At 58.2% G+C, this 25,493-nt stretch overlaps 2 protein-coding genes and 2 non-coding genes across 9 annotated transcripts; all 4 read left to right on the top strand.

Annotated features, from left to right (window-relative positions):
• Positions 1-3,307: 3,307 nt before the first annotated feature.
• Positions 3,308-4,802, top strand: LOC102962281 (whey acidic protein-like). Its single transcript, XM_042977372.1, is given in 4 exon segments — positions 3,308-3,395; positions 3,770-3,910; positions 4,185-4,343; positions 4,671-4,802. Coding segments are annotated over 4 exon segments (405 nt in total). The 3' UTR covers positions 4,688-4,802.
• Positions 4,803-12,937: 8,135 nt separating this feature from the next.
• Positions 12,938-23,044, top strand: TBRG4 (transforming growth factor beta regulator 4). 6 transcript variants are annotated; one of them, XM_042963035.1, is made up of 12 exons: positions 12,938-13,013; positions 13,586-13,664; positions 14,246-14,716; positions 16,833-17,150; positions 17,641-17,812; positions 18,090-18,247; positions 18,732-18,842; positions 19,528-19,672; positions 19,963-20,208; positions 20,322-20,433; positions 20,541-20,655; positions 21,070-23,044. In XM_042963035.1, the coding sequence occupies exons 3-12, from the start codon at positions 14,303-14,305 to the stop codon at positions 21,169-21,171; spliced, it is 1,893 nt and encodes a 630-aa protein (XP_042818969.1). In that variant the 5' UTR covers positions 12,938-13,013; positions 13,586-13,664; positions 14,246-14,302; the 3' UTR covers positions 21,172-23,044. The 6 variants fall into 6 exon arrangements, with proteins under 6 accessions (XP_042818969.1, XP_042818952.1, XP_042818981.1 ...); XM_042963018.1 differs by having other exon boundaries at positions 13,586-13,680; XM_042963047.1 differs by having other exon boundaries at positions 13,586-13,690; positions 19,963-20,191.
• Positions 17,345-17,480, top strand: LOC122236815. Its single transcript, XR_006215062.1, has one exon. It is a non-coding gene; the product is annotated as a small nucleolar RNA SNORA5 (small nucleolar RNA).
• LOC122236814 lies at positions 17,858-17,991 on the top strand. The gene has a single exon (XR_006215061.1). It is a non-coding gene; the product is annotated as a small nucleolar RNA SNORA5 (small nucleolar RNA).
• Positions 23,045-25,493: the final 2,449 nt, after the last annotated feature.

The following is a 25,493-nucleotide window of genomic DNA, read 5'->3' as shown; positions in this document are numbered from 1 at the left end:
TGGAGGAAACCCCAGCCCGCCAACCCCATAGGACCAGTGGAGGCCTCTGTGCTTTGCCCACTAAGTCCATGATGCCCCAGGTGGTCACAGATGGGCCCGTTTCCCCACCTGTCTTGGCTTTCAGGAGCTGCTGGGAAGCAGGAAGTCATGTCTGTCTCAGAAGACGACGGGCTGAGGCTCGGCCCGCGGGGCCAGCAAACATCCCCAGGCCAAGAAGAACCCCACATCCCTGTCCTGGGGCCGCAGAGCTCAAGGCGACATCCTTCCTGGAACCCCTGGCTTCTCCACCTGCCCTCGGGGCTGTGACCTCAGAGGTGAACCTGCCCCCGTGCTTCTCCTGCCAACACCTCTGGCCCCTGCCCCCCCATCCCTGTGGGCTGTGCACCCCTCCTGGCCACAGTTCCTGACCTCCATGCCCCCCACAGGAGACCCCGAGCTCAGGCAGAAGTGTGGCCCAGCCACAGTGCTTAAAAGCCTCCCTTCCAAGGCAAGGAAATGGTTTAAATGATGGCAGCCCGCAGGTGAAGTGTCACACTCCACAGCCACTGGCCACACAATGCTTTCCGCTTTCCAGAAGTCTTGAGGGTACAGGGAATGCTCCGGGTATAATGTGCCTGTACGCACACCTGCGGCATGACCCTAGTGACCGAGATTGGGGGGGGGGGAGTATCTATGTATATGGGGGGGACAGGAGATAGATACATAGATAGACACATAGATAGATGATTGATAGATAGATGATAGACGACAGAGATGTCTGCACAGGGAACACCTGGATGACGTGGAACCAGACTGGTAACGAGAGACCTCCAGGATGTGGATCTTGTGAGTTTTGTTTCCTTCTCTGTGTTTTTCTGGATTGTCCGACCTTCCTGCAATGCATGTGTTGTTTGTCTGATGGGAAATATTGGAGGTTGTCTCCTCCACAACCTGAATTGCATCACAGAAACTCTCCAGATTTGGTGGCACCTTTGGTACCAGTGGCCTCGTGCAGTCCCGAGGACCCAGGAGAGCCCAGGAGAGCAGGGAAAGGTCCTCCGGGATGAGGGCAGAGCCCGACCCCCCTGCGTACCCCCTCCGGGTGCTCTGGGCAGCAGGTGGGCCGGGAGGCGCCACCACCCACTGCAGGGAGGAAGCATGAGCTGCTGTAGGCCCGCACCTGGCAGAGCTGGGGACCCACATGAGCACAGGGGCTCAAACGTCCCTCTCTGGAGGGACCCTCATGCCACACCCCTGCTTGGACTCCACCCCCCAGGGGAGAGGGTCACCTAAGGTGTAAGGTCACTGGCCACTGCGTGGGCAACCGTCTGGGAGGGAGGCCTGATGTAGTCCCCTCCCCATGGGAGCCCAGACTGGGGACACACTGATCAGGGGGATGGACATGAGCCCTGACACAGGGGGTTCATTCTGGAGGAACAGACACCCAAGGAGTAGCCAGGACCAGTCACAGTGTGTGTCAAGGAAGTGCCAGATGCCTGAGAGCCTTTAAGCTGCTTCCAGAGGGGAGGCTCCTTTGCCTGTGCTGGGAGGGGTGAAGCCAAGTCAGCAGGGCTGGGCAGAGGACCCCAGTGGGGAAGCAGCAGTTGTTGGGGGGGCTTGTCTGGGGGAGAAGTGAGGAGGGGGAGAGAAGAGGGTGGGGCTGGGGGGAAGAGGAGGGGAGAGAGGGAAAGGGAGGGGGAATAGGGGAGGAGCTGGGGGTGAGGGGAGGACTAGAGGAGGGAAGGAGAGGGGAGGGAAAAGGAGAGAGGAGAAGGGAGGGAAGGGGGAGGAGAGAGGAGGAGAGTGGGGGAGAGGATGGGGAAGGGAGGGACAGGAGGGGGAGGGCATGGGGAGGGAAGGCAAAGGGGTGGGGAAGGGCAGATGGGGTGGGGAATGGGAGGGAAGGGGTGGGGAGGGGGGAGGGGAGGAAGCAGGGGAGGAGGAAGGGAAGGGGAAGGGAGGAGAGAAGGAGGGAGAGGTCCAATGCAGGACAGCACAGCTCAGAAGGTGTGAGTGGTCCTGGAGAAAGGGACTTGTGCCCACAGGTCCCACAGACAGCAGGCCATGTCCTGGGGAGCGGGGGGCAGGTGCACTCAGCCTGGCCTCAGACCCAGCGTCCAGGCAAGACAGAGCCTGAGTCTCAGTGTAGGGGAGGCGCAGAGAACAGGCAGAAGGGCCAGCAGAGGGCCCTCCAGTGAGTGACAGTGGCCTCCCCGCCCTCTCTTCCTGGGCTCGGTCTTCTGACTCAGGCCTGTCTGCTGCCTCCTTCCTGGGCTCTGGTGCGGAAACATCCCGTGAACTGCCAGCCTGGAAAAGCAGAGAGGCTGCAACTCACTGTCGCTGGCCAGGATCCCAGAGGTGATCCACCTGGGCCGGGCCTGGGCTGAGGCCCCAGGACTCGGCCAAGAGGGTGCTCCCGGGGCCAGGTGGACACAGCTGGGGGCCCGAGTGGAAGTCTCTGGACCGAAGCATCTGGAAATGCACGCAGCACAGGCTGAGGGCCCCAGGGGAGTGCTGTCCAAGGTGGAGGCCCCCTGCCAGGCGGCCAGGTGGAGGAGTGCGGCCTAGACCAGGCAGCCCTAGCCCACAGTCACCTTGGGGCCCCCTCCCTACCCACCCTGGGGCCCCCTTCCTGCCCAGGTCCTCAGGGAAGAAGAATGGAGGAGGGGTCTCACCCTGACACCTTCTGGGAAAAGCCCTTCCCGGTGACCCCCTCCCCCCTGCTCTGAGTACAGGACAGGCACGTCTTCCGGGGCCTGCAGGGCCGTCCGGGACAGGGAAGATGTGTGCCGTCCGTCCTCTGCCCTGCACTTCTTTGTTCTGTTTTACCTTCTTCTTAGTTGGTATCGTCATCCACAAGAGGATATTGGTTTCGGGTGACTGATGTTTGCAAACCTTGGGAAGTGATCCCCACAATGTCTCATTACCTCCGTCACCTCCTGACAAACACTCTTTTCTTGTGATGAGAATGTTCAAGATGTACTGTCCAAGTGACCCCCCCCAAATGCAACATGGTTTTGTGAACCGCGAAGACCACCCATCATGCCCTTCTGCCCCCCTCCTTGGTCAGTCCTTTGTTTGATCCTGGCTATGAACTGGCAGTGCTTTCATAAGGAAGTGGAATCACCCACCTTATCAGGAACTTTTCTATGTTTTAAAACGTGACCCTGACGCAGTGGCTGTCCAGCCTGGTGCCCCTCCAAGTCGGAAGCCCCACAGTGGCTGGGCAGGCACCAGCCTCTCCTCCCCCACGGCTCCTCCCACTGCATCCTTTAAAGCGGGGCCGGGGCCACTGGCCACCATCCACCACGGCCTGCCACTGGCCACCATGCGCTGTCTTGCCAGCCTGGCCCTGGTCCTGCTCGCCCTGGAGGCTGCCGTGGCCCTGGCCGCGGCCCTGGCCTTCACTGTGCCAGGTAGGCCTCAGCTACCACCCCAGGGGGCACCCAGGAGGGCCCTCCGACCTCCCTGTCTCAGAGGCGCTTCCCTGACACGCACCAGGACAGCACCGGGACCGGAGGAGCAGAGCAGAGCAGAGGAGGCAGAAGAGCAGGGCAGGGCTCTGCCCGGAGACCCCCATGCGGCAGGGCCCAGGCCACTGTGAGACAGCTAGCTGAGCGTGGGGGGGCCTGTCCTTGGCCCCCTGGGTCTTAACCCCACCTGCTGTCGCGGGCCTGGGGCAGGCATATCACGCTCCGGCAGATTCTTTTCCTTACAAGAAACGGCGTGTCAGGGTGCTAGGTTCCCATCCTGGGAGCGGCGCCCACCCACCTGCCTGTCCCGTGCGCAGGGCAGGCCATGTGCCCGGAGCTCAGCTCCTTGGAGGAGGACTCCTGCGTCGTCTCCTGCAGCACCGATGATGACTGCCCCCAAGGCATCAGATGCTGCCCCAGGAGCCCCTGCAGCCGCTCCTGAGTGTTCCCCGTCATGGGTAACAGTCACCCCTGTGCCCCACGCCAGACCCTGTCTGGTGGAGGGAGGAACCGTCCACACCCCCTCTCAGTGGCCTGCCCCACAGCCCCCTAAACTCCACCAGGCAGTGACCCCACCCACCTGCTGGCCCAGCCACGGGGCTCCGCTCAGGGTCCCCTCCCTGAGGGCTCGGCTGCCGTCCAGGGTGCCGCACAGTGGTGTGGGGGCCCCCGCCGGGACCCAGCAGCAGGGTGGGCCACTGGGACCTGAAGGACTGGCCCGTGTCTCCGCAGCACCTTTGCAAAAGGCTGGCCGCTGCCCCCGGGTACCCGTCCCGCTGGCCCCCGAGCCCTGCTCAGAGAGCACCGAGTGCTCTGTGGACAGCCAGTGTGCAGGGAGCAGGAAGTGTTGCTTCAGCACATGCGCCATGCGGTGTCTGGACCCTGCGACAGGTGAGCGCCCCAGACCCGCCCCAAGGACACAGCCTCTGGCCCCTGGGGCTGCCGGGCAGACAAAGGCGGCTCAGAGACCTGGCTGGCGGGATTTGGGCCGGCCACCCGAGCAGGGTCTGTGCCTTGGCCACTTAATCTTGCAAGGAGACCTGGCTCGGGAGCTGGGAAATTGCTTCCTGGCTACCTGTGACCCCACCTTCCTGCCAGTGGGCTCTGGTGAGGGCCGGGGAGGGGTGGGTGTGGAGAGCTCGCTGGCCCACCTGTACACAGCGTCCCTCCCTCCCCTGCCCCCACCCTGCACCTCTGAGGCCTCCATGTCCCCTGCAGAGGACCCCCTTCAGTGATGGGCTTCCCCAGGAGTCCCTGGCTGCCCAGAGTGACCCACCTGAGCCTGCCTGGCAAAAGCCTTCTCTCTCGGATCCAGAAAGCCCAAGATGTTTCCTACCTACTGCTAATAAAAACCCACTCAGCTTCATGTCTCTCTGTTGTCTGTCTGTCACATGTCCCGGGCACCTCTGGGCAGGGGCGGCAGACAAAGCACACAGGCCTCTGGGAGCTCCGGGCTGTCCACCGGCACTCAGGGCTCTGGCCCTCTGGGGTCTGGCCCCTTTGAGAGGCGTTGCTGGCATGGGGACAGGAAGAGAGTGGAGTCTGCAGGGAGGGCTGGGGCTTGGAGGTTGCCACGGCCTCTCTCCACGGCTTGTGTGTGGCCCCCACCCACTTGGCAGTGTGCAGAGGGCAGGCGTGCTTATGGGGAGTTTCCGCACAGACACTGCTCCCAGGAAGCCCTGTTTAGGACCTGCAGTGAAGCACGTGCACCCCACCCAACACCCAGGGGGCACCCCAGAGACCACTGCGGTTCTGATGCTAGGCCCCCCCAAGTTCCCACCAGGCTGCCAGCACCGCAGACACCTGCCCTACACCCTGACTCACTTAGCTACCAGCCCTGGGGTCTGACGAACCCCAAGCTACCAGTCCCGGGGGGGGGGGTCCCACGAATCCCAAACTACCAGTCCTGGGGGTCCCACGAACCCCAAGCTACCAGTTTGGGGTCCCACGAACCCCACAGCTCCCATAAGTTGTGATAATGACCCACAGGACTCTGAAGGCACAACACTTCAGATCACACCCTGTGATAAAAGACACAGACCAGCAAAGCCAAATAAAGGCCACACGTGGAAGGTGGGAGCAGAGATGCAGGAGCCTTTGTCCTCACTGGGCTGGGGCGTGCCACCTCCCAGCACGTCCACATGTCACCAACCAGGAAGCTCCCTGAGGTTTTCTCAAAGCTCCATTAGTAGGCATTTTGATGAAGCCGTTGTTGACCAGCTCAGTCCCCACGTAACCACACGGTTGGCTCCAGGCCACCAGCCCGTCCCGTGCCATGAGGGACCCCTACCCCAGAGTCACCGCATCTGCTTAAACTCAGGCGTGAGAAAGGAGTCCTTGCAAACAACACACAACACTTGCATCAGCCAGGAAACCACAAGGTGTTGAAGCGCTGCTCCAGGAAGGGGACAGAGAGAGACCAGAGCTCCTCACCATGCCCCCATGCACAGCCAGCCCAGGGGAGCACTTTCCCCCAGCCTGGCCCCAGGTCGCACACACTGAAGCCACCTGTCACATGCCAGACAACATGTCAGGAGCCAGGGAGACAGGACGGATCATCCCAAATAAAAAGGGCTTTCACCAGTGGCTGAATTTTGTTCCTGGACCATTCTCCAGCAAAAGGAAGCAGGATTCCTTGGGAGACGCCGTTGAGGGAACAAAGAACAAGGCCGTGGGGGACACCCTGTGTCAGAAAGTGGGAGCCAACCTGCAGCCACCCCCAGACAACCTTGCCCCCCCCTCCCCAGCGCCACCAGCATGCAGAGGAGAGGAGGCTCTTCTTAGCGGAAAATGCTAGTCAACACATCAGGGGGGAGAGAAGGACTAGAAACCCACCATCCCCAACTCCAAAGTAATCGTTCCTCCAGCCAAGCATCACCAGACGACCCAGATGACCAGAAACCCCTGCAGAAACATCACAGTCTCAAAGCAGCCCCGCTATTCACAAGGGGGAGCTCCTCCCACAACAGAGAGCTGGCCCCTAATTGAACCAAGGGATCAAACCTGGCATCCTAGGACCCACCATGGCTGTGTGTCCCCGTGCAACCCAAAGGGGTGGCCGTGCCAGAGATACGCACCAACGGTCTTCACGAGGATGCCCGCAGATGACCGCAGCTTCCATTCAGGGTTCCAGAAGGGGATGGGGGGGGGGCCTGAGCCCAGTCTGGGCAGCTGGAACCACCCAGCTCACCCTTCCTCAAGCTCAGAGTGAACCACCCCCATGCTGGAGAACTCCTCCCCTGCAGAGAACGCCCATCCCCTCCATCCCTGCATTAGCCCTACATCCAGCTTCTGTAAGCCTGGTGCCCTAACATCTGCCCCGCAGGCATACTGGGCACTGATGTCATGCTTGAGTCAACTTACCTAGCCCACCCCCACCTCCCCCACAACTGCCCCAGGACTCCTCTCCTCCCATGGGGTAAAGGGAACACTTTTCAAATGCAAATCAAAGGATGCAGAGCCCATGCCCCAACCCCCTTCTCTCTGGGGTCTTACCATCCAGGCCACTATCCCCAGCCCTCCTCCCCTCCCAGGGGCAGCTAGGGGCAGCCCTTCCACAGCAGAGCATGCTAATTATTCACAGTAGCCAGTCCTAAGCCCGCCTGCCCTCCCTTGTCTGGTGCTCTCCACAGAAACCACAGCAGAGGTCCGTACCACAGTGACCCCACCCCCGCCTCCTGACCAACCCAGTGCTTCCCTGTGTGACCTTGCCTTGTCCCTGAAAACCGTGACTCATACATTAGAGTCAACGGCAGTCCTCTCCTAATCTGTTGGCCTCACCAGACCCAGGACTTTCTGTTAATAAAGATATTTTAAAGACAATCGCTTTCAGGGACTGGAGGTCCATCTCAGAGAAGACCCGGGGGCATGGGGAATTGTCTCCCTCCTCCACCATCTCCCACCGCGTGCTTACGGCGGCCAAGCCCAGAGCTCCCGGGCCCTACTAGGCTGATCTCCTGCCCAGGCCACTAAGCTCCATCCCCCCAAAGTGGATAAGGTAGAGGAATGGACAAGGAAAAATGGAGGAGTGATGGTGGAGGAGGAGAAGAGATGATGGAGAAGGAGGAGGGATAATGGAGGGGGAAGAGGGATGATGAAGGATGATGGAGAAGAGATGATGGAGGAGGGGGAGGAATGATGCAGGAGGAGGGATGGAGGAGGAGGAGGGATGATGCAGGAAAAGGGAAAGACAAAGGAGAAGGGGGGATGTGTCAGTCTGTGGGTTTTGGGGACCTGGCTGCTGGCAGGATTTGGGGGTTGGGAGGGCAGAGGGCTCATCATCCTTCCCCAGTTGGGAGGGAGCCTCCAGGCAGGATGGAGAGGCACTGGGAGTTCAGGTGTCTGTAGGAACCCTGGGTGCTCACTCTCCAGGTGCCCTTGGGCAGTCCCCTCCACGCCCTCCCTGGCCTCAGTTTCCCATACATGAAAAGCGTGTGAGGGACAGGTTCATGTGCTGGGCAGAGCCGGGGCCAGGCTGACCAGCTCTGATTCCTCCTCTTCAGGAGTCCATGCAGGCCCTGAGGGAGGATCTTTTCCTGAGAGAGGAAAGCCCTTTGGTGGAGAGTCCCCAAGACTGTCCCCAGGCTCTGTGATTCTGCAAAGCTAAGACTGCTTACAGCAGGAGGAGAGAAGAGACACGGGGTGGGGGTGGGGGTGGGGGGGGTGAACTCTGGAGGAGGGCAGGCAGGAGCTTCCATACATCTCTCGGGAAAAGTTGCCCAGGAGGCGATGAATTCCGCAGTAACACAAGTGATGTGACGTCTGCCGGGAGGGGCTCAGTGCCCAGGGTTTCCCCCCGGCGCTGGGCTGGACGCGCTCCACCCAGAGTGTGCCAAAACCCAGCCCCGCAGAGGGCAAGCAGGTGCAGGACGGCCCCACGTCCCCAGGGAGGCCCAGGAAGGCCGCATCATGTATGGCACCTCTAAGCAGTCGTGTCTCCGGACACCAGCCAACCCTAATGCCCCTGACCACCATCCGTCGTCAGCAAGCGTGTTGGACAGAAGGACTGAGGTCTTCCCAGCAATCCCTCCTCTCCCTCAAGGGGAGACAAACCCATCTCAACCAGTGTTCCTGTGAGCCTGGTGCTGGCCCACCAGGCTGGGAGGGGGCACGGGAAACGGTGGGTGGTAGGAGGTAAGGAGGAGGAACAGGGAGGGGCTCTAACGGAGCAGAATCGGGAGGGAGACAAGAATGAACAAAACCGCCGCTTCTTCCCCACATCCCCACATCCCCACATCCCCACATCCGATCCATCCGGCCCACTGCCTCTGGTGGCCCAGGCAATGCCATGCTTGAAGCTCAGGAGCATGTTTGAACACATCCCGCAAAGTAAGATCCTCTCCACCGGCCAGCAAAACGGAGCCGCTACATTTCCCCACCCCCCACCTAGGCCAGGAGCTCCTCTCTGCAGAGTGTGGCCAAGGCATCTGGCCTGACCAAGAGTCTCAGAGCGTGGGGCTACCCTGCCAAAACCTGACCGTGGCCGCTCTAAATTAGCCCCCAGGCCCGACACTGCTCCCGCTAGAGTGAGGTCAGAGGCGGAGCTGAGACCACCTCTAGGGACCTCCTGTTTGCTCACTCATGGGAGAGGCTGCCATGTGGCACAGGGGCTCTCGGCGGGGATCTCCGGCCCCCAGCCGTTGCAGGGGAGGTGCCCCCCTCACAACCCCCACTAGCAACAGCGACAGGAACCCCGACAGAGGAAAGGTACGTGTGCTCAAGCCTGAGACTGTCTGTTCCCCCACCCAGCCATCCTCCCCCCATCAGGTTCCCCAAACGTCGGCAGCTCTGGCCCAAGAGGAAAGAACTAACAAGATGGCAACTGTAGGTTCCCCAAAAACAGCCTGACGGCGAGGTTCACTGCCAGCAAGTCCTCTTAATGGCCCACCACTTTTTTTTTAAGGTACCAGCTTTACTGAGATACAACTCACATGACGGATATTTACCCCTTAACGTGTAGAACCCACCGGCTCCCCATACCTTCACAGTTAATAGTGCAACCACCCAATCCCAGAATATTTCCAGCACCCCAAACAAATCCCAGACCCATTCATCACTCCCCATCTTACCCAACATCCACAGCCCCCTGGAAACCACTAATCGACCTCCAGCTCTGTGGACTTGCCTCTCGGGGACACTGCACACAAATGGAATCACACAGGGAGTAGGCCGTCTGGATTCCTTCATCAAGTGTAATGTTTTCAAGGTTCTTCTAGGTTAACTTGGGCTGACTGATATCCCACAGTGGATATACCGCGTCGTGTTTGTTCACGCATCTATTGGTTAGCATTTGGATTGTGCCTGTTTTTTGACTTTTATGAAAAACGCTTCTGTGAACATTTGCGTACAAGTTTTTGCACCGACCTGTTTTCAGTTATCTGCGGTATACACCTAAGTGACACACAGTAATTCTCTGATAAGAAACTGCTAAGCTGTCTTCCAAAGCAGCCATGCCATTTCACATGCCCCCCAACACTGCCTCAGCGTTCTGATCTCTCTACATCATCGCCATCGCTTGGTATTTTCTGGGCTTTCCTGTTGTTCTAATTGCAGCCATCCAAAGTGGGTGTGAAGGGGCCCCTCATCGTGGTTCTGATTTGCATCTTCCTGATGGCTAGGGATGCTGAGCAGTGTCCACGTGCTCCCCAGACTTCCATGTATCTTCTTTGGAGAAACGTCTACTCAGATTCTTTGAGCGGTTCTTACCTGGGCAATTGCCTTCTACTGTTACATCGTAAGGGTTCTTTCCTCAACATCATCGTTTTGAGACTCACCCATGTCCTTGCCAGCACGGGTGTTCATCGCTTTTTCTTTTTTCTTTTAATTTTTTTTAACACTTATTCATTTTTGAGAGACAGTGCGAGCAGGGGAGGGGCAGAGAGAGAGAGAGGGAGACCCAGAATCCAAAGCAGGCTCCAGGCTCTGAGCTGTCAGCAGAGCCCAAGATGGGGCTTGAACCCACAAACTGTGAGATCATGACCTGAGCTGAAGTCAGACACTCAACTGACTAAGCCACCCAGGCACCCCTCATTGCTTTTTCTTAATGTTCATTTTTTTAGAGCAATTTTAGGTTCACAGCAAAACTGAGTGAAAAATACAGTGAAATCTACCTCTTGTCCCCTCCGCACACCTAGTCTCAACATCCCCCACCAAAAGTGCATTTGCTGTGATCCATGAACCCATCGTGACTCATTACGACCACCAAACCCCACAGTTCACATTACGGTTCACTCTTGGAGTATACATTCTATGGGTTTGGACAAAGCTGTAATAGCCCATCCATCACAGTATCATGTGAATAGTTTCATTGCCCCAAAAACCCTCTGTGCTCAGCCCATTCATCCTTCCCCATTCATCCTTCCCATCCTTCCTAACCCTTGGCAACCGCTGGCCTCTCTACTGTCTCCACAGCTTTGCCTTTTCCAGAATGTCATGTCCTTGGAATCACCCAATGCACAAACTTTTCAAATTGGCTTCTATCACTTAGTAACACGCATTTAAGGTTCCTCCATGTCCTTTCATGGCTTGATGGCGCCTTTCTTTTCGCCACTAAATAATATCCCATCATCTGGATGCACCACAGCTCATTTATCTATCTGCCTCCTGAAGGACACCTTGGTTGCTTCCAAGTCCTGGGAATTATGACTGAAGCTGCTGTAAACACCCGTGTGCAGGCTTCTGTGTGGATATGTTTTCACCTGCCCCAGGTGAACCACGGATCATGGTTGCTGGACTGCACGGTATCCTTTCAGACTGCAGTCACAAAATACCATAAACTTTGTGACTTACAAACAACAGAAACCTGTTTCTCACACTTCTGGAGGCTGGAACTCTGAGGTCAGGGTGCCGGCACGGTGGAGGGGGGATGTCTGTCCTGTAGTATAGACTTCTCGCTGGGTTCTCACATGGTGGAACAGCCAGGGGCTCTCTGGGGTTTCTTCTGAAGCCTCCACTCTCATGACCCAGTGACCTCCCAAACGCCCCACCTCCTAGCACTGTCACCTTGAACATTAGGTTCCACATATGAACCTGGAGGACAGAAACATTCAGCCCATTGCACAGTAAGAGTATGCTTAGTTTTGTAAAAAACAAACAAAACAAAAACTAGTAAACTTCAAAAGTGACGGCACCATGTTGCAGTTCCAACCAGCACAAATGAGAGCTCCTTCTCCGCCACCCTTACATCTGAGAACAGAAACCAAAACAGTACGAATAATAACAGCAAGAGGAAAAAAATAACAGCAAGTAAACAGGGAGAAGAAAAACTCAGGGGGGAAACCCCTATCATCAAAATCCTTACAGGGGTAAGACAAAAGATCGCAATAGTGAAAAAAAAAATGTAAAAAGGAACATTCAGAAGCCAAAAAAGGAGCTCTTAGTAAAGAAAAACGTGTGGCAGGAACCTTCAGGAGAAGAGCTGGAAGCTAAGGAGGAAATAGCTCAGAAGGTCGAGCAAAGAAATAATGAGAGAATAACAAAGACAGGATGGGAAAACCAGGGAAAACCAGAAATTGGTGTACAAGAGCCAGTATTCAAACGTGGGCATTTTGGAAAGCCAGATTAGAGGAAATGGAAGAAAGGGAATATGAATAAACAACAACGAACTCCGGCCCGAAGACAAGTGCTTTTAGGTTGAGGGCCCATCAGGTGCTCAGGATGGAGACTTGCATCATTGAGAAATATCAGAAATCATGACAAGACACAAGCTTTTAGAAATTAAAAACAAAGCAAATTAAAAAGAAGAAGGAAAGAAGGGAGGGAGAGAAGGAGGGAGGGAAGGAGGGAAGGAAGGGAGGGAAGGAAGGAGGGAAAGAGAGAGGTCACTCTGCCTGTTTGAAGGACTTGTCCACAGGCAGTAAGGGAATTTGATTTTTCACTTGCCTTTGTTTCCCAAATCAAACACGTGGAATCTTAATCCAACAACAGAAAACAAGGCAATTACTAATTCAGAGAAAGTGAAAAAGCGTGGCAGGAAGGGAGATCAAGCCCGCAAACGGACTGCAGGTGCCTCGTGTGCTTGGCTTACCCGCACTTTAATTTTTTTCAAAATTAAACGTCAACACTCTCAAAAATCAGAAGATTGCATATAAAATTCCAGATTAAAAAAAAAAAAAATCCGGCAAGATGTGGGCAAACTGCCTGCAGGACCTCAGGCCGCCCTGGACGCCGTCCACCCCATAGCCACCCCACACGCTGGGGTGCAGGCCGGAGGGCGCCGAGCCTCCGGCCGCCGCTAACGGGGATCTTTGTTCCCCTCCACCCCCCCCCCCCAATTGCCCAACGCTCTCCTCTCCGCTCCCCCTCGCCTACTGCGCGCCCTCAGCAAAGATGGCACCCGTCCGGAAAGGAACAGCCAGCGTGACTTCCAGCTGGCTGCGTGCCCTCAGCAAAGATGGCATCCAACTTGAAAGGGTAGTGGCGTGACTTCCGGCCGGGCGGAGCGAGGCGAGGCTCGCTTCCGGCGGCGCCCAGAGTGACGTGACGAGGGCGCCGCGCGGCGTGGTCCGAGGACAGTGCGGGCGCGCATGGAGGTCAGCGGCGGCCCTCGCGGCGGCAGCTCAGGTCTCCCGGCGGCGGGGAAGGGGCTGCGGGGCGTGGGTGCCGAGGGCCGGAGGGCGTGGCCGGCTGGAGGAGACCGGACAGGCGCTCCGGGACGCGGGGGGTCAGGGGGCTGGGCTGGCGGGGTGGAGACGGGTTGGGGGGGCCGGGGCGCGGCGCGAGGTGGGGGAAGGAGCGGCTCCCGCCCGTGTGCGCACGCGCACCTCCACCGCGATCCCGCATGGTGACCCGCGAGCGGCGCGCTGACCCTCGCGTCTCAGCGCGCAGGCCCCCGCGCCTTGGTGCGGGTGCGGGGTCTGCATCTGCGGGCGGAGCTTCGGGGCCGGTGTAGCCCAGTTTCGCTCCTGGACCGCAGCTCGCTCCCCAGATCGTGGGATCGACCGGTCGTGACTGTTTCCGGCTTCCGTCTGACCGGGCTCAGCGGGGTGCGGGCTGTTACCTTGGGGCCGGTGTTCTTCCTGAGCCTCTTATGCTGTGTAATTAGACTAAGCGTTTTACAGCGGCAATAATGCGCTGGCCACGACCGGGTTCCGGGAAACCGAAGGTCGAACACGCTACGCTCTCTGCTTTGGCAGGCGCGCGGACCCCGTCACTTGATCGCAGAGGCGGGCAGGACTGAACAGTATCGGGATATGTGACACACCCCTGGAGGAGGCAACGTCTTGCCTGGGTGTGGAGAGGTGATGGGTGATTTTGTGGGTGCTGTGCTGGGGGTGGGGGGCAGTCGCCCTGGCCGGGTCTATTGAAGGTGCAGGGCCTGTCGGGATGAGGGAGTAAACCCAGGAGGTCATTCTGAGCCACGTTGTGAGGCTGCGGGATGTGGGTCATACGTCCAGGGCTTTCCAGGAGCAGTCTGATGTGAAATATCGTCTTGTGTTTCTGGAAGTCCATCATTCTTGATCCTGGGTTACTTTTAAAGTAAATGAAAGGACACTGTCCGATCTTGCGGAGACTCCCACCTAGGAACCCCGGGGCTGAACCTGGGGATCTGAATGGTTGAACTACCCCGTAGGCGATTGTGCTCTCCAGCCCTAGCTGTAATGCTCCTGGGGTTGGCATTTGGTTCCATCCTACAGCGAAACAAAAAGCCTCTGCCCCGGGTATGGGGCAGGCAGAAAGCAGAGGTTCTGGCTAGTGTGGAGAGTGGCCACAACGTTGTGTCACCTGCCGTGTTCTCGGATCTCTGACTCAGAAGCTGCGCCTGCATCACCCCTTTCTCTCCTTTTCCTCTTCAGGGCTTTGGACCTGGACCTGTTCACTAGGAAGCTGCCCTCCCTGCCACCCAGGCCATCATGGCAGCCCGCCTGGTGAAGCGATGCGCGTGCCTCCTGAGAGAGGCCACCCTTCTGGCCCCTGTGGTGGCTCCAGTAGGCCGACTGAGGCTTGCCAGCGTGGCCCATAGGACTCTGACTTTCTCAGCCACCTGCCCCAGTTCCCACTTCCCAGGCCCCTTGTCGGGGCTTGTGGAGAAGGAACAACTGTCTGCCCCCTGTCCAGAGCACCAGGAGGTGGAGCGGCTCATTGAGAAGGCCACCCGGCCAGAGGAGCTTCTGGAGCTGCTCAGTGACAGTCGCTGCCTGCAAGAGAGCCATGCGGCCCTCATGCTTATCCAGCTTTCTCGCCTGCTGTCTGACAAGCCGGAAGACAGAGCCTCGCTCGTGCAGGATGCCCGCTTTCAGCAGCTTCTCCATCTCGTTGACAGCCAGGTGGGTTTCTAAAATGTTCTCTCAGGGTTCCCCATGCAGAAAACAATGGCACCAGAGTCCAAAGCAGCCAGTCACTTTGCAGGTATAGATGGGAACTGTGCTGCCTTGCTTAGTTCTCTCCGTCCTGTGAGAAGTTTTTGTTATATAGAGTTTAGGCTACTTTTGCTTGCTGTTCCCCACTGATCTCAGAGCGGTCCCGTTAGGTGAATGTTGCCATCCTTCCACCGTCCTTTCAGCAGCACAGGGGACACAGAAGCACAGGAAGCCGCACTGGTTCCACCCGGTTCCTTGGGTGCTCATCCCCTTGCCAGGGGATGTGGGGTGACTGACGGGGAATCCCAGGCAGCCGGGCAGGGTGGTCAGACCTCAGGCCCTCTCTGGGCTGGCTGAGGAAGGACTCCCTTCAGCCAGGCTGTTCGCTCCAGTGCCAGGGGCCCGTGGCACTGGCTGCGTCGGCCCTCACTCCTTGCCTTGGTCCGTGCTACCGGGAAGAAGCCGTGCTTCCGACATTGAGCAGGGAACCCTGTATTCAGTTGTCCGAGAGGATGGGGAGGAGAGGCATGGATCGGGGTGGCGGTTGCACTAACAGTGTTTTCCAAACCAGAGGCTGTGAGAGTAGTGGATGTGGCTGGCTGGTTTTAATGAGATAGGGTAATGGAGAAAATGCCAGAATGCATGTGTGGTAAGGGGAGCATGGCATCCTGGAACCTCTTGCTTCAGTTAGAGGTGTGTGCTGGGGTCAGGGCACCAGTTTGCTTCCTGGTGATGCCATAGCTGGTGACAGTTCACTGAGTCCCTTCTTGTTCCGAGGCTGTAAGCCTGTAATTGTCAGTGCACATTTCACACGCACGGAACCGAAGCAAGTTCTGGGAGACGAGGGCACCAGTTTGCTTCCTGGTGATGCCATAGCTGGTGACGGTTCACTGAGTCCCTTCTTGTTCCGAGGCTGTAAGCCTGTAATTGTCAGTGCACATTTCACACGGAACCGAAGCAAGTTCTGGGAGACGAGAGTGAACCTTGTAACAGAGTCGTAAGCTGAAAGCAAGTGGGGACCAGAGTATAGGTAATGCGGATGGTGGCCAGGCTCTCTTATTTGAAAGTGTCCCTGCTGTCACGGAGCATGCGTGTCTCCAGCTGCCCAGCCCCTCCACGCCACCTTCCCTGTTTGCACTCAGCCCCCCCGCACCCCCTAACGGGCAGAGGCTGCATGCTGCAGGTGGAGTCGCACCTGGACCGCGGGGTCCTGCACCGGACTGTGACACACTGAGAACAGGGGGCCCCGTTGTTCAGAAACAGGCAGGCCCCCAGGAAGAGGGAAGCTCTGCCGTGCGCACTGGGGCTTTGGGGACGTCGTGGAGCCCAGCGTGAAGCTTCACGGCGTGCCGGTGTCTGACACGGTGCCGGTGGCAGCAGGTGGCTGGCCAGCCACTCCCCCCTCCGCCCCACTCCTCGCTGGTGCCAGGGAGTGTGGGGTAGGCAGGACTCTGTGACACCTGGCCTCTCTCTGCCCGCATATCAAGCGCTTTTTCACGTAGCTTCACGCGCGCCCCTGCGTGCTGGCTGGTGTCAGCAGCAGCCCTGGAAGGTGGGGGTTGGCGGGGTGCTGATGCCTGGGCATGCTCTGTAAGGATGTCACCTTTGCTGTCCTCGGTGGTCGCATTCCCAAGAAACTAAGTTTCCAGAAACCTTAGGACTGCTTTGTGGGAGAAAAGAGGTTCAGGGTTCGGGGTTTGTCAGATGCGATGTGGCCGCTGCTTCTGAAGAAGGGCCAGTGGGTCTGTAACACCTAAAAACTGTTACCGTCGCTACAAGCAACAGAACGAGCGGGTTGACAAAACTCTTAGTTCGGAGTCTGTCCCACATGCTTTCCCCTGGCTTCTGGACTCCACGGTTTTGCTTGGGTTTGGGCACACGGAGCCACAGCGAGTGTCTGTGGTCTCCCCTCAAGGGAAATCTTCTGACTCACACAGGGGCCCTTGCTCGCGGGTGACCCTGCATGGCTGACCAGGTGGCGCAGGAGGTAGACTTGGTGGTGGGCTGCAGACCAGCCCAGGGCAGGTGGGGTCCCGGCTGTGACTGCCCCGTGTGTGTCCCCTTCCCCCCCAACCCCCACCAGATAAGTGCTGTGTGGCACGGGACCCTCGTGAAACTGCTCCGCAGCCTGTATGCACTGGCACTGCCCGCGGCCTGCAGGGAGCTGCGCTCGGTGGAGCAGGAGGTCCGCTGGCGCCTGCGCAGGCTCAAGTACAGGCACCTGGCCTTCCTGGCCGAGTCGAGCGCCACGCACATGCGGGAGTCCCCGGAGCTGCTGGCTGAGCTGCTGCTGCACCTAGAGCGGCGCTGGACGGAGATCGATGATGGCCGCACTGCGGTGGCCCTGATGGCGAAGACGGGGCACCTCTCTGAGCCGCTGATGAACCGCCTGGAGGACAAGGTACTGCGGCAGGAGCCCCGGGCAGCTGCAGGCGCACCCCGTGGCCACACAGTGGACCTAGCTGACAGTGGACCTAGCTAGCGGGCTGCCGGCTCTCCTCCTCTCCCCGGAGGGCCTCGGGGGTAGGGCAGAGCCTAAGCCGCGCTCACAAGGGGGCTCCGCTTAACACTTCTGGTGATGTGCCACACGCCCCCGGCAGTCAAGTCAAATTCGGCCCCCGCTCCTGTTGTAGCGAGAGCTGGCCCAGGTGGCTGCCACAGGAAGCTCGCAGCTCATGGGCTCCGGGTCCCCTGCCCTGGGACCCGGGGATAAGTTTGGCTGCAGACAGGCCACTTCGGGCCCAGGGGTGCCCCGGCTGAGAACCGAGTAGGCCCGCACGGCGGGGTACTGGGTTACTGAGCTCAGGTCCAGTCGCTGTCCTGCAGGGGCGGCGCTGCATGGGATCCCCGGCCTGGGCCGCCGAGCTGACCCTGAGGGCTGTGGTTGACAGTGCCTGGAGTTGGTGGAGCGCTTCGGCCCCGACGAGCTGCGGAAGGTGCTGGTGACGCTGGCGGCTCAGAACCGGCGTTCAGTGCCCTTGTTGCGTGCCGTCTCTTACCACCTGGTCCAGAAGCCATTCCCGCTGACAAAAGGCATGCTCCTGGATCTGGCCTATGCCTACGGTGAGCCTTCCCCATGAGGAGCGGCCAGAAGGGAGGCGTGCTGGCCGCAGCCGTGTCAAATTCGGTGCCCGCCCACCCATGGCAGGCACCGGCCCAAGAGGCTGCCACAGGAACACCGTGGCTCATGGGCCCTGATCCTCTGTGCTGGGCCTCAGGGATAAATTCAGTCACGGACACCAAGCCCCTGGAGCTCCAGGCCAGGCACCGGGGGTGGAGGGAGGACAGAGCAGCCTGCCCACCCTCACCAGGTGAACCCTGGGGTCGCTCTGTCCCGAAGGCAAACTTGGCTTCCACCAGACCCAGGTGCTCCAACGCCTGGCCGCCGACCTGCTGCCCCACGTGCCCAGCCTGACGTCTGGCGAGGTGGCCCGTGGCGCCAAGTCCTTCGCCCTCCTGAAGTGGCTCAGCCCGCCCCTGTTCGAGGCCTTGGCCCAGGTGAGCCGGGCAGACCCTGCTCGTTCCACCGGGGAGGCACGGCCGCCCCGGACACTCCCCGGTTATGAACAGGGACTTCCTACCCGGCTCACTCATAGAGGCGCGGCCTCTGTGGGCAGTGGAGAATGGCGGGTGAGGACGGTGTCCTCCGTCGTGTCACTGGGCTCTGGAGGAGTTTCCATCCGTCTTCGGGTGGCTATAGCAGGACGTAGTGTGGACCGTGAGGCTCGGAATTTGCTCAGGACTCTAAACTTCATCCCCTGAAACAGCGAGGAGAGACACTTAACTTTACCTGCAGCGGCTTGAGGCTGCACAGACCACCCAGGGCGTTTGTGACACTACCACCGGTCTCTGGGTGGGGGCAATGAGCAGGGGGAGGTCTGGCCTGCCACACTGTCCAGGTGGCCCCCGGGCAGCTGCGGGCTCGTGGGCCCTGTGGGAGGGCCCCTCTCATTCTGTCCTCCACCCCATGTGGCCGGCCCAGCATGTCGTAGACCAAGCCCACACCGTCACCGTGCCGCACCTGTGCAACGTGCTTCTGGCCTTCGCACACCTGAACTTCCGTCCCGAGCGAGAGGACAAGTTCTTCAGCCTGGTATGGTCTGTGCACGTGTTCACCCACCTGGGTGTGGAGGCAAGAGAGGGGGGCCCTGACCCGGGGGCTTCAGGGGTGAGAGGGGAGCTGGAGCCCTGTGTCACAGGGATGGTCTGGGGACAAAAGATGTGAGGTCCTCTACATGCCTGCTGTGCGGTCGTGTGCACAGGTCGGGAGGTGTCGGGTGGCTCACTCGCCGCAGGCAGGGCTAGGGGGCCACTGGTTCTCCCTTACTGTCCCGCTGGTGCTCTGAACCCTTGGCACACCACCATGCAAAGCGGGCCCGAGCAGGCCCACGCAGGCGTGACACATCTCGCGTGTGCACCTGGGCCTCCACGGGGACACTGCCCTCCTTGTACTCTCCCAAGTTCTCCCAGGGCCAGAAATCCATCCCTGTCCCCAGGGGCCTGTGATTTTGTGCCACAGGCCCTTGCTGCTGGGAGGGGCAGCAGGAAAGTCCTGCTGCATGTTGTGCTGTCCGTTAGTCCCGGGTGAGGAAGAAGGTTTCTGGTACTTTCTACTGGGGGAAGGGGGGGCTCCAAGCCTGGCCAAGAACGTCAGCCAGGATTGCTCCCAGTAGTTGTTCTAGCCTCAGCGCAGCCAAGCCATTCCAGCGCTGCGACTGCCTCCAGCCCAGGAGGTATGCGGCTGCTGAGCAGAGCCTCCCCGCCCCGCCCCTGTCCAGGTTAACGAGAAGCTGGGGCCCAAGCTGCGGAGCCTGCACCCGGCCCTGCAGGTGGATGTGGTGTGGGCACTGTGCGTGCTGCAGCAGGTGCAGGGGGAGGCGCTGCGAGCGGTGCTCTGCCCTGAAATGCATGCCCGGTTCCTGGGTGAGTGCTGGGGCTTCCCCTCCCCTCCCTGACCCCAGGGGTCTGGGGGCCTCAGGCCTGGCAGGGAGGGGGCTCCGGAGCAGTGAGACGGTGCCCAGAGCTCACCTGGCTGGCGTCTGTTCCTCCATCCCTCTGCCTCTCCATGTGCGTGGCCCTTATGATCTTGTCTCTGCCCCGATGATGCCAAGTTCAGAGTCAGTTGGGATCGAGGGTGTCACTGTCCCCTGCCTGGCCCCCCTCTTTGGCCCAGCGTCGGCCTTGGCTCACCCTCCCTTCTCGTTCTGCCTCAGGCAGCGAGTCCCCAAAGGACCAGAGCACCTTCCAGAAGCTGCTGCACATCAGCGCCACTGCACAGCTAGAGCACCCTGAGTACACGGGCCCCCTCCTGCCGGCCTCAGACTGGGCGCCCTGGCTCTTGGCCTGTGATGGGAAGGCCACACCCCTGCAGAAGGAACTGCGGGACACCCTGCGGGGGCTGCTGGGGAGCCCCAGCAGGAGCAGCTTCGCAGTGGCCACGCAGTACGGCTGGGTTCTGGGTGAGGCCCTCTCTGCACTACCCTGGTGGTGGGCACGGGGCTTGTTCTGTCCAGGACAAGGTCTCTGTGCCCCAGGGACGGTCCCTTCCATGTCCACCCGTGCCCCTCCCTAGATGCCGAGGTGCTGCTGGACACGGATGGCCAGTTCCTGCCCCTGAGAGACTTTGTAGCCCCACATCTCACTCCTCCCTCGGGGACCCAGCCGCTGCCCCCTGGGGCCAAGAGGTAGGTGGCCTGTGGCCAGCCTTGGACTCTGGCTTTTCTCTGGTGCCCCCCCTCATCCTTCCCCCTCCCCCGGGAGGATGCCTAACGCTCTGCCCCTCCCCCACCAGGCTGGCGTTCCTGCGCTGGGAGTTCCCCAACTTCAGCAGCCGGAGCAGAGACCTGCTGGGGCGCTTCGCCCTGGCCCGGCGTCACGTGCGGGCCGCCGGCTTCCTGGTGGTGGACGTGAGTACCGCCAGTCCAGTGGGCCCCTTTGTGCAAGACGAAGGGAACCCCGGAACCTCGTAGATTCCCTGTGGCCGCAGCCCTGAAGCGTCTGCTCAGGGCTCTTAGAGCAGGTCTGCGCCCCACGAGTGCCCGCCCCGGGGCCGGGGAACCCAGGAGCACCAGACACCGTGTGAGGGTTTTGTCACAGTTACTTCTTGTGGTTTTGGTATCTCAGTGGGTTTTTGTTTTTTACTTCAAAAATGAAAAAGTTGTCATCAGGTGCCACAGATTCTCAGATTCCTGGCCCCAGGGGTTCAGGCCCCGGCAGCTCCTTCCACAGCCACACTCAGCAGCTTCGTGGGCTTGGAGGGTGGGGAGGCCAGGTGTGGAGCAGCGGGCAGAGCACAGGTGCCCCTCCCCCCCCCCCCGCAGGTCCCCTACTACGAGTGGCTGGAGCTCAAGTCTGAGTGGCAGAAAGGCGCCTACCTCAAGGACAAGATGCGAAAAGCAGTGGCGGAGGAGCTGGCCAAGTGACCCGGTCCATAGACTGGACTGCACCCTGGGGGCCCTGGCCAAGTGACCTGGACTGCGCCCTGGGGGACCCGGCTCACCTGGACTGCATCGTGGGGGAGCTGGCCCGCAGCACCTGCTCTCTTGTGGGCAATAAACAGTGAATTCCAGTGTCCACACCAGGAGGTGTCCCAGACTTTGTCACCATTGCCACCACCCACCCTGCTCTCATGGTGGCCTGTCTGTCCCGGCTTCTCTGCCTCCCCAGGTCCCCTTGTCCCACATGTTCACACAGAGCCACCTGCTGTTCACACCATATGGTCCACACCCAGGGTCCTGGGATTCCAGCATTTGGGCCGCGAGGACTTCCTGGGTCAGGCCTGTAGGGTTTTTGAGGACACGGCTTGGGGTTCTGATCTTGGTGTGGGCACTGACCACAGGCGTCCTGGGGGACGCCTCCTGCCTGTACTGTGGTCTCAGATGAGTGGAGGACCCCCAAGGACCCCAGCTGACCAGTGTCACTGGCTCTGGAACAGGGGACAGGTGCAGTCAGCTGACAGGATGCAGCTACCATCACCTCCAGACCAGGGGGATGCACCCTGTCCCTGAGTGGCCCGAGCCTCATCCCTGCCCCGCCCAGTAGTCTGTCCCTTCCCCAATCCTCCGCTGCAAAAGCAGGGTGACTGCCACATGCTGCCATTTGCCCCCAGCAGCTCAGAGCGGGGCGGGGAGAAGGGCCATCTCCAAAGTGGTCCCTCTGGAAGAGCTAGTCCAGTCTCCCAAAACCGCACAGCTCCCACAGGCGTTGGGGTATGGGTGGAGGGGAGCCTCTGGCACTTGTCATTTGCACAGGCCAGAGGGAGGAGCAGCTGAGAGGACTCTGAAGCCCGTGTCCCTGAGTGTAGGCAAGATGTGGGAGCAGGGCGGACATCATGCAGTGAAGGACGGGCATGGATGAGGGTTGGGGTGTGGAGCTGGTCCTGTCCACTCAGGACCACAGGCTTTCACTGGAGACGCTCAGATCCCTTTGCAGTCTTGAGACATCACAGTGGTCCCTGTGTCCTCTATTACTCTTGGTGATGACATCTATAACTGGTTTGTGTTACCAGGACACCCAGAATAGGAACCCACGTGTAGGGCTACTGCCTCCATGCAGGGACCTCTCCTGCCACCCTTCACACCCACACCTCCCCCTGCTGGCGGCCACCAGCCTGACCTTCATCTCCACTCTTGTTTCCAGAGCTTTCTGTAGAGGAGTCTGCACAGCCCTCAGGCTGGATCTGCCTGGGCTCTCTTGGGAGACTCATCCGGGGGTCCATGCTCTGCTTCCGTGTTCCTGCAGGTGACCGGTCACCCCACACTCGGGGTGGAGGGAGCCTCGCTCTCCGGGATAGATGCCCGCCATGTGCATTTATGTGGGAGTTTGAGCTGCCCAGCCCTTCCAGAGTCACTATGCCGTCCTGTGCATTCCAGAAGGTGGTACGTCTTCCCTTGGCCAGTGCCAGGGAGCGCCCACTCCAGCGGCCAGTGGGCACCAGCTGCTGCCTCTGGGCCTTGCATTTCCCTGACGGCCAGTGCACTTGCATCGTTGCTCATCTGCGTGGGCTCTGGAGAAATTCCCGGCCCGGTTCTGTGTCCAGGACTTGATTCAGTCACCTTACGGAGTTGTCAGAGTTCTCTGTACACTCAGAACTCAGTTCCCCATCAGGAAATGGTTTGTGAATGTTTTCTCCCGTTTCATGGGTTCCGTCTTCACTTTCTCAGTGGTGGCTCTCAGGCAGCAAGCTTCCTGTTCTGGCAACATCCACCATATCTTCTTGATTTGCCTGTGCTCTTGGCATCCTGTCCCAGAGTCCTTTGGTGAATCAAGGTCATGGAAATACACCTGTTTTCTTCCGAGAATTTGATTTACTTAATTTTGCCCTTACAGATTTCTCCACTTCGAGTGAATGTTTGTATTTGGTGTGCAGTCAGCTCCACTCTGCACATGACTCTTAAGCTGCCCCAGTGCCGTCACCAAGAAGATCATTCTGTCTTCTGTTCTTGGCACCTTTGTTGAAACTCTGCTGACCACAGGTGTCTGGGGTTAACTCTGGGCTCTCGGTAGCTGTCTCTTGATTGTTGCTTTGCAGGACATTTTGAAACTAGAAAGCGTGAGTCCTGGATTACATCAGAATAGCTTCTGCACAGTGAAGGAAACCACCAACAAAACTAAAAGTCAGCCTCCTGAACGGGAGGAGAGATTAGTACCCAAAGAATATAAAGAACTTATTCAACTTAACACCAAAAGTGAAATAATCCACTTAAAAATGGGCAGAACAGGGCACCTGGGTGGCGAGGTAGTTAAGCGTCCAGTTCATTTTGGCTCAGGTCATGATCTCATGGTTCAGGTGTTCAAGCCCCACATCGGGCTCTGCACTAACAGCAAGGAGCCTGCTTGGAATTCTCTGTCCCTCCCCCACTGCACTTTTCTCTCTCAAAATAAATAAACTTAATTTTTTAATGTTTATTTTTGAGAGACAGAGTTGAGCAGGAAGGGGCAGAGAGGGAGACACAGAGTCCCAAGCAGACTCTGAACTGTCAGCACGGAGCCTGATGTGGGGCGCAAACCCACAAGCCGCAAGATCATGACCTGAGCCGAAGTCAGACACTTAACTGACTGAGCCACCCAGGCGCCCCAAACTTTATTTTTTAAGGTTTGTTTATTTTTGAGGGAGAGAGCACAGTGGAGGAGGGGCAGGGGGAGGGGGAGCGGACAGAGCATCCAAAGCAGGCTCCGTGCTGATCGGGCTCAACCTCAAATGGTGAGATCACGACCTGAGTCAACATCAAATGCTCAACCAGCTGAGCCACCCAAGCACCCCTAACAAAATAAACTTGAAGAAAAGATGTGGAAAACCGGCACAACACATGAACGTTTTTCCAAAGAAGAGCTCCAGGTGCCTAACAGACACATGAAAAGATGCTCCACATCGCTCCTCAGGGAGATACAAACCGAAACCAGGATGAGATCACCTCACACCTGTCAGTGGCTAAAATCAACACAGGAAACGAGTTGTCAAGGATGTGGAGGAAGCGGGCCCTCCCACACCACCGGTAGGGATACAGACTGGTGCAGCCACTCTGGACAACAGTATGGAGGGTCCTCAAAAAGTTAAAAACTACCCTACAATCTAGCAATTTCGCTACTAGGTTATTTACTCATATAATATAAAAACGTGAACTCAAAGGGATCTGTGCACCCCAGTGTTTACAGCAACATTATCTACAACTCCAAACTCTGGAAACAGCCAGGCCATCAACTGATGAATGGATAAAGGAAGACGTACAGACACACGCACACACGCACACACGCACTGGAATATCAGCCATCAGATAGAATGAAGTCTTGCCATTTGCAGAGACATGAATGGACCTAGAGAGTATTACGCTAAGTGAGAGAAGTCAGAGAAAGACCTACCATATGATGTCGCTCATTCACTGAAGAAATAAATGAACAAAGGAAAAAAGACAAACCGGAAAACAGACTCTTAACTGAGGGGCAGGGTGAGGGCTGGGTAAGGGAAACCGGTGAAGGGGGTTAAGCATTTTTTTTTTTTTTTTTTTTTTTTTTGCTTATTTTTGAGAGAGAGCACAAGTGGGGGAAAGGCAGAGAGAGAGGGAGACAATCAGAAGCAGGCTTCAGGATCTGAGCTGTCAGCACAGCCCGATGCAGGGCTTGAACTGCGAGATCATGACCTGAAACCAACTGAGCCACGCAGCCACCCCTACACTTGAGCACTGAATGATCTGCGGAAGTGTTGAATGACTATACTGTACCCCCAAAACTAATACAACACTGTATGTTAACTACACTGGGTTTTTAAAAAGTGTGAGTCCTGCTTTATTCTCTATTTTCCAGGTAGATGGTTTTGGCTATTCTGGGGCCCTTGCAATTCCGTATAAATTTTAGAAGTAGCCTGTTGGGGCACCTGGGTGGCTCCGTTGGTTAAGTGTCCAACTCTTGGTTTCGATTCAGGTCAAGGTCCCACAGTTCACGAGTTTAAGCCCTGCTTTGGGCTTTGCGCTCATCGTAGTGCTGAGCCTGCTTGGGATTCTCAGCCTCCCCCCGCTTTTGTGTGTGCTCGTTCTCTGTCTAAATAAATTAAAAAAAAAAAAGGGAGCCTATCGATTCTTACAAAGAGGTAGTTCAGATTATGGTGGGGATTGCAAGGAAGCCTTAGATCAGTTTGGGGAGTGTTATCTTAACGTGATGCCTTCTGATCCGTGAACGTGGGATGTTTATTTAGGTATTCCTTAATTTCGACAGTTTTGTAATTTTCAGAGTATAAATTTTGAGTTTCTTT

The sequence above is a fragment of the Panthera tigris genome, chromosome A2, assembly GCF_018350195.1.
Source record: "Panthera tigris isolate Pti1 chromosome A2, P.tigris_Pti1_mat1.1, whole genome shotgun sequence".
NCBI lineage: Eukaryota > Metazoa > Chordata > Mammalia > Carnivora > Felidae > Panthera > Panthera tigris.
This window is presented reverse-complemented; position numbering and strand designations above follow the sequence as displayed.

Bases quoted from the DNA above. Each gene is read 5' to 3' on its own strand.
- TBRG4 (XM_042963035.1), top strand. From the start codon at position 14,303: ATGGCAGCCCGCCTGGTGAAGCGATGCGCGTGCCTCCTGAGAGAGGCC. The intron at 18,248-18,731 runs GTGAGCCGGGCA...TGGCCGGCCCAG, and splicing joins TGTTCGAGGCCTTGGCCCAG to CATGTCGTAGACCAAGCCCA. The intron at 20,656-21,069 runs GTGAGTACCGCC...CCCCCCCCGCAG, and splicing joins CCGGCTTCCTGGTGGTGGAC to GTCCCCTACTACGAGTGGCT.